A 7,500-nucleotide genomic window follows, 5' to 3' on the forward strand; every position below is an offset into this window, starting at 1 on the left:
TTGCGATTACACCAAGTCACTGGGCTAAGAAAGTGTGAGTCTAAATTCCAAGATTTAAATTGGTGAGAACAGTGTGGATATTTGGAGAGAAAATTGAAAATTCATCGTCAGGTTCTTTCGTCTCCCACTCATCCTGAAATGTGATCAATTCACGTCGTTGTCAAAGACAAGAACGGCAAAGAAATCTCTCAAATTGTAAAACGCACGTGCGGGGCGTGCAGTACTATAATTGTTTTTGCTAATTAAAAATGACCTCACGCGACATTTAATGGGTCATCGTTTCTGCTCTTATATTATTGAGGGCCAAATTACTCAGTTCTGATTGATTCAAGGATGCTACTGGCTGGTTTGTTATTGCTTGGTTACGATTGTAAATTTTTAAAGATTTTTATCAAAAAAATGGCCGACTCAACTTACGGCAACGTCGTTCATGGGGCTTTTGGGCGCCCGCCCGCGTAACTCTTGGCGGAGAAAAGCCCTAGTAATGAGCTTGAGCTTACCCGCATAGACTATAGATTGATTCAACAGCCTACTCAGTTCAAATGAAGCGAACCAGTTTTGTTAGGGGGGCTGTCCCGTTAAACGGGCTGAAACGTTGGTGCGGAAAACTCTTACATTAGGCCCCGTTCAGACTAGGTGCCCGTGCCCGGTTCTTAGGAACGGGTCACTAGTCTGAACATGACCCTCAGGCCCGAGGCATAAATTTGAGCACCGTACCCGGGTACAAGCAATGGCTGCAGGGGTAGTTCTCGGGCACCGCGTTCCTGGGAACGGAAACTTGTCTAAACACACACTATTTTCTCCATGTTTCCCAGGGACGGCGGAGTGTATTTTGTATGGGGGGGGGGGGTGGGGGGGCAAGCAAGCGCCGGAGACGCCGATCTGGAGGAATTCTCAATCAGAAAATTTTGAAATTTTGAAGCTCGAGAATGCTTTCTTCTATTTTTTGCGTGAAATTTAGGGGGGGGGGGGGGGGAGGCTAAAGCCTCCCCAGCTCCCCCGGCTCCGCCGTCCCTGGCTTCCCTGTGATGCAGTCATTGTTTTGGTTTTTAGAGAAGAAAGCAATCATCAAAAGGTCGCAGACCGCTGGGCACGGTTTCGCAGAACGGGCACTTCTCTGAACGGGCCTCTCTCCTCCGCAGAGGCTCAACGAGGTGAATCCGCTGAGCGAGGTACACGCGGACGGAAAAAAGTGAGGTAACGAGAGAGGGAACCAATCTCTCGTTTCCTGCGCCTGCACTCCGCTTGCATAGTGGACACATCCTAACGCCTTACCGATCACAGCCGATTAAAGCCGATCACCTTACCGATAACCGAACCTCTGCGCAGGAGAGAGAGGAACGGGGCCATATTAGTTACTTTTACTATAGCTTCCTTGACGAATTCATTCTTGAATAATGTTTAGGTCACGTGATTCCCAGAGTGAAACAAATATTTTTAATTACGCAAGTTAGTGAGAACAATCTGTAAGCAATAAATTGAAACAATAACCTTTCATTTGTCCGATTTAGATTTGCTTGCATACTGGGGATAAATGTCCTCTGGCACCAATTCCTTGCCCCTATGCTGACATGGGCTGCACCAAAAAGGTAATTGCAGTTCATTTTCCAAAAGCTCCAAATGATTTTCGATTCGTAAAAGCACCTTCTGATGAAACAGCAGACATCAAAAGAAAGGGCCAAGTTACTGTACGTAACACTTCAACCTACCCGGAAACAAACGACTTGAGTTAAGACACATACATAGGAAATTATGGAAGCTGAAAGAGCCCGAATTTTTTGGCTGTATCAAGAAACATTCTGCAACAGGTCAAACTCGTTAAAAGGAATGAATTCCGTACAGGGCCCTACTTAATTATGCATGCAGAATAAATTAATTATTTATTCGCGCTATTATTTTGTAGAACAATACGTATACCCAAGAGAATCAAATATATACATGCCTAATTTGTACTTACGGGATGATTGAAAATGGATCTCATTTCTACCTCCCACTCGCTCTCCGTCAACCTCTCTCTCTTCTTTGCCCACATCGCCCACACCGTTGCTCCTTTTCGTCCCAGCTTTTCTCTTTCTATCCCTTCGTCTTGTCCTTTTTTCCAGATCCCGCTCAGCTTTTTCTACCATTATATCCCATGATATGTCACTCGCAGCTTGCCTTGAACTCCGACCCACTGTAAAGTCCATCCCTTTAATAATGCTAACCAAAACGCTAATTACGACTAAAGGCACTGTGTAGGCTTAATATTAGTCCCTGCGATAGTTTAAGGTTGTTCCGGTATTGCTGCGATCTGTGACCTGCTTTTCCTTCATGCCCCGTGCGGCACACTTATAAATTCACTGCGTGGAAGAGTGTACCACGCTTACAGTCTGATTGGTGCATCCTTCATGGGAAACTTTAATGCACGAGTTCATCGCAATTAAAATCGTTTCACGTTTCCAATCTTTCGAAGCAAACGTGTGTCTTCGTAATAATCCAGATGGCCACCGAAGTAAACGCGTTAGCAAAGCGAGATTTGAACATTTGAAAACTGTCCCTGCTTTTTAGACGATCCTGGGCGGTGCATATAGAGTGGTGCAAAAAAAAAAAAACAATTTACTTTCGCTTTCCGTGTCCAAAACCTGTGTGGAAACGCAGTCAGTTGACGAAGACAAAGTGCATCGGGAAATGGATCTGTTCGGCGGTGCTCAAGACAAAACTGCAATGGATAACCTTCAATCCTCCAGAACTCATGATTTTCTGGCAGTAAACATTCCTTGAAAAAAATGTTAGCCCTAGCAACCTGTGGCCGAAAAGTTTACAATTGCCTACAAGACAAGGGCTCACATCATCTCACAGTTAAACATCTCCTAAACTTCGTCGACCCAGACAAAAAAGCCAACAGCAGGGCATTGAAAAGACATGATGGGGAGTGAAAGGAAGTATGCCTCGCAAGGGAACATCCATGGATCCCTACCAAAGTTATGTACTTGGAAGCATCATTGAGCATATTGCCGATCTCTGCAAAGAGCGATAAGCCCACTAAATGCACCGTTTGTGATCCTGAAATGGCCGTGCCTTATCCAGGAATCGAAAATAGGTTCAAAAAATTATGCAAATCAAGAAACAAATGATCATCTGCAGCTCCCCTAGAACCATATGACTTCTGTTGTGACCGCATTACGTGACGTGACATCTGACTCCAACTCCCACTTTCAAACATTTTAATACTCCAAGTCTGCATTCAACCCCTGGTCTGCAGTCTTGCAGTTTGCGTTTTACACCGACCGAAAATATGAGATAGGACGCAGCTCTTTACAACCACTAATTTCATTGGATCCCTTTAGGGCGCAGCTTTATTGTTTTTAGGGTTAGGCTCCATTGTTTCTTTTTTATGATACTTTGTGTCCATTTTTTTCTGAACGAATCCCGAGAGTCGTTGTAACAGTTGCGTGCTGACCCGAAAATAATTTTCGAAATTCAGCGACTCGCGTGGACTAGTGAAATTAAAAAATTAGTCTCTTGGACGCCAGACAGTTTGCTCCGAGTTGAGGTCCCTCTCTCATCACGGAAACTTTGTAATTCAATTCCACTGGCCTCTGTAAATAACGAACTGGTTGTCTCTCTTCAGTCGAGTTTTCCATTCTTCTGCACTTATGTTTATTTCTAATGTTGCTTTCAATATGCGGCCCTATAAGCTACAATTAATCTTTAATATTACAGTTTATAACGAAAGGTTCTCTACTTTTATCTTGTATTTTAAGAAATCAGTGAATACCCCGTCATCCAAGGCCAAGCGTTCCCTGCTAGCAGAGATCTCTTTTCTTTTGCGTTCGCTGGGTTCAGTGACGAGTAAGGGAAAGAGACCTCATGGTTCGAAGCTCACTTTGATATAGATCCACCCGCTGTCCACAACCATGGACGATACTCTTCAAACCGCATGCCCCATGATATGTTTGCTGACTGTGACTTGAGCCCGCTGTGTCCCGCGCATTCTACTACAGTAATCCCGCACTTGTTATAACTGAGCCCACACAACATGAAGTACCACGTGATGATTTGGTCGCTAAGTAACAGCTGCGCATGCTCAAGACGGTGTGTTTCGACCCATGGTTCACTGGCGAAAAATGTCTGATTGGTCGAGGCCTTGTCATGTGACTTCAATACCTTAATTTAAACATGGCTGCCATTCGGTGTTTATTAGATCTCCGTCGACAATAAAGACTCCTTTTCAGGCCAGTAAAACGGACGAATGTTTGACTGCATCATAAATACTTTTGTCCTTTGGCCATTTCAATTTCAACAGGAAAAGAAAACAAACAGCGGTTACAAACATTTTCATTTTATACTTGACGTTTCGTATGTTGCAGCATACATCATCAGAAGTGACGGTTAAAAACTGTTACACAGAATTTTAAAAAACTAGAGCGAGGAACTGGTGACTAGTTAAAAAGTGTGATAACAAAATCGTAACTTCCGGTAGTCGATTCTTCCGGAAGAAATTAATAAAGAAAAAGCTTCTCACTACCAATGTTTTCATTGAGAGAGGGTTTTAAGTCACTGATTAATAGCGTTTCTTTAATTTTACATTGCATGTCGGACTTCCCAGTTGCGAGGATTTCAAAATGGTCCCATTTGATGTTATGACCGGTAGAAATTGTATGGTCTGCAACAGCAGAGGCGTAGCCGACTTGTGTAAGAGCTTTGAAATGCTCGGACTTCCTGTCATGCAATCTTCTTTTTGTTTTGCCGATGTAGAAGGAATCACAGTCCCAACAACTGGCTTTGTATACTATTTTTGATCTTTGAGAACGACTGAAACGATCTTTGTAGGGAAAAAAAGACTTAATCCTGCAAGTGTTTTGAAAAATAACCCTAAGATTGCAACATACGAAACGTCAAGTATAAAATGAAAATGTTTGTAACCGCTGTTTGTTTTCTTTTCCTGTTTGACTGCATAGTGCGTTTCTATGCCAGCGAGATTCTTTTTTGAGCCAACAGTGCTACGAGGGAAATTTCCTTAAAAATTTCAAGGCCAACGCGAGTCTCAATTGCTGTGACAGTGTTCGAGTGGAAATTCGTTTGTGGAGCTTACCAGCTAATGGACTACCATCTTGATTTCAATTTCATGCGTTTATCTTTTAAAAAGTGGAACAAAAAAGATACCACTAAGTTTCCAAATGGTTTCTCTTCCAACTAAATTCCGCGGGAGCCTGCATCTAACAGAAAATGTTAAGATTTTCGCATTGTTTTTCAAAATTAAGTTGCTAAAATTGCCATTCAAGTGGTCCATTGAGGAAAATTTATTAATACCGAGGGGAAAATGTATTTCAGTCATTCAAAAATAAATTTTAAAGTGAATTTAGCAGTAATAATAACCAAAATCATACTTAACATGTCAGCCCCTCATATTGGGTACACTAGGAGGAAATCCTTTTAATTGCAATTATATTTTGTTATAGTTGTTCCAAGCAAAATGCCAATTGTTTGCTTTCCTCCAAATTATAGAAATAAACATAGATTAGGTTAACTCTGAATAGCTAAAACAACAATATTCTAAGTTGAGAATTTGATTCAGAAGTCCAGCTTACCAGCAGTGAGAATTTTACTGTAACAAAATATTACTACAGCTAATAATACGCTCTCACCACATTGTAGTGGGTTAATGTGACAACAAAAAATACTTAATGAGGAATTGATTTTATCTTCCAGCAATAAAACAGCAGGAGGATATAAAATTAGGTATCTTTAAAGTTTAGAAAACTTGTTGAAGGTGATCATTCAGTGCCACCCTCCAAAACGTCCTCTCTTTGCGGACTCTGGTTGCAACACAGCTGCTTCAATAATTTTAATCCCCTTGCATTAGATTTAACTTTAAAGAAATAATCGTTCAAAAACATTCAGCAAAAGCATACAAAGCTACATTTGAAAGGGGCATAATCCCATGTTGCAGTTTTCTGGAGAAGACTTCACAGAAATAACTCCAGCTGTTACCCTTTCCATATGTAAAGAGGTCCCATGATTTATGAGTCAATGAGACTCACCATCAATATAGCAATAATTTATTGATCAAGCCTAAGCCCTCGTTTCAGTGGTTAGGCCTAAGCACTCTGTGAAATTTTAGCTTTCATTTTATGGGTTAGGGTAACTGCACTAACCCATTGACTCATATATACTTAAGACTCATATGTAAAAAATATTTCAACATTAGATGCAATGAATTTTTAGCAATTGCTGTAAATAATAGTAATCATTCCTACCATTTCAAAGGATGAATAAACTAAAGTTGAATGCAGTAAGTGTAAGAAGTAAAACAAGTGGTCCAATTTATTTAAGCTGTATTCAATTTCCATCCTTGCTTTAGTCCCTGGATAGTGTTAAACACTGGTGGTGAAGTGAACAAACTACCCCAAGGGGGATGCCCTTACAAAAATGACTGTTGTTCTTGTTGTTCCTTTTTGGAGAAAAAATTGTGGATTTGTACTGCTTATGATACTGAGACCAAACAGCTGGCAGAGTTGCTGCAGTACATTTAAGGCTATCAATCTGAAAAATGAATGGAACTTTAGAACAATTTGGTAAGCGAGTAAATAGCTTTTACTTATGAATTATAAAATGCCAGTCATTTGTCAATTTAGAACTGGTTCCACTAAGTGGTCAGATTTCTTTAGCCTACATACACAAAACAAGATTCTCTTACCTTTAAGGGTTGTTTTTTTTTTTTTTTAAAGACCCCTCCTGAGCAAAATGCATCCTCATGTTGGGATTCTCATTGATTTAATGACTTTTATGATACTATGCAAAATTGTTCTACAATAATACTCAAACACCATAAAAATATTTTTAACCTAACTTTTTTGCAAAGTTTACTCCTTGAGCCACCAGCTTCAACTTTGATACTTTGTTCCAAAAGCCAAAGCAGTTGTATAGCAATGGTGGAGGTGATGATTAATCACTTTGTTTTGGTTCAAATGAAGAAAAAGAAAGTCAAAGTAATGATCGCACTTTAATTAACGCTTTCACCCCTAAACCGGCCATACTTCCTATTTTACTCTGTCTAAAGCCAGAGTATTTTGCTCTGTCTAACACCAGACGATTTTACTTGTCAATGAGGAACCCCATGAAGTCAACAGCCTTACAGTACTTCTCAAAATGAAGAAAATGAATTCTGTGGACTTAAACATTCCCAAATAGAAATGGCATATATTCCAAATATGGTTACATAAACTCTTCAAGATTTAAATTACCTGCTTCAGGAACTTCGAATGAATATTTTGAATATTATTCCTGAACTCCTGCAAACTATGTTCACTTTTTAATGGTTTGCCCTTTAAAAGTAACATTCAGAAATAATGCAAATACAACTGAGGCTGTTTTGCATTATCTACAAGACAAGACAACAATATCCTTTATTCAAACACAATCAATATTAAAGCAATAATACATGCTTGTGGGGTCATGTGCTAACTATAATAAAGATACACTGCAGGAAATAAAAGCTTAAAACTATGTGACAAACAT

General features: G+C 40.1%; 1 protein-coding gene across 1 annotated transcript in view; it reads left to right on the top strand.

The window, feature by feature from the left end:
• LOC137981094 (TNF receptor-associated factor 4-like) overlaps positions 1-7,500 on the top strand; it is a 20,883-nt gene that overhangs the window by 8,563 nt on the left and 4,820 nt on the right. Inside the window, exon 4 of the mRNA XM_068828445.1 lies at positions 1,512-1,589. Coding sequence (XP_068684546.1) covers positions 1,512-1,589 — 78 coding nt within the window. The remainder of the gene's footprint in view (positions 1-1,511; positions 1,590-7,500) is intronic.

This window comes from Montipora foliosa, chromosome 12, assembly GCF_036669935.1.
Source record: "Montipora foliosa isolate CH-2021 chromosome 12, ASM3666993v2, whole genome shotgun sequence".
Classification (NCBI taxonomy): domain Eukaryota; kingdom Metazoa; phylum Cnidaria; class Anthozoa; order Scleractinia; family Acroporidae; genus Montipora; species Montipora foliosa.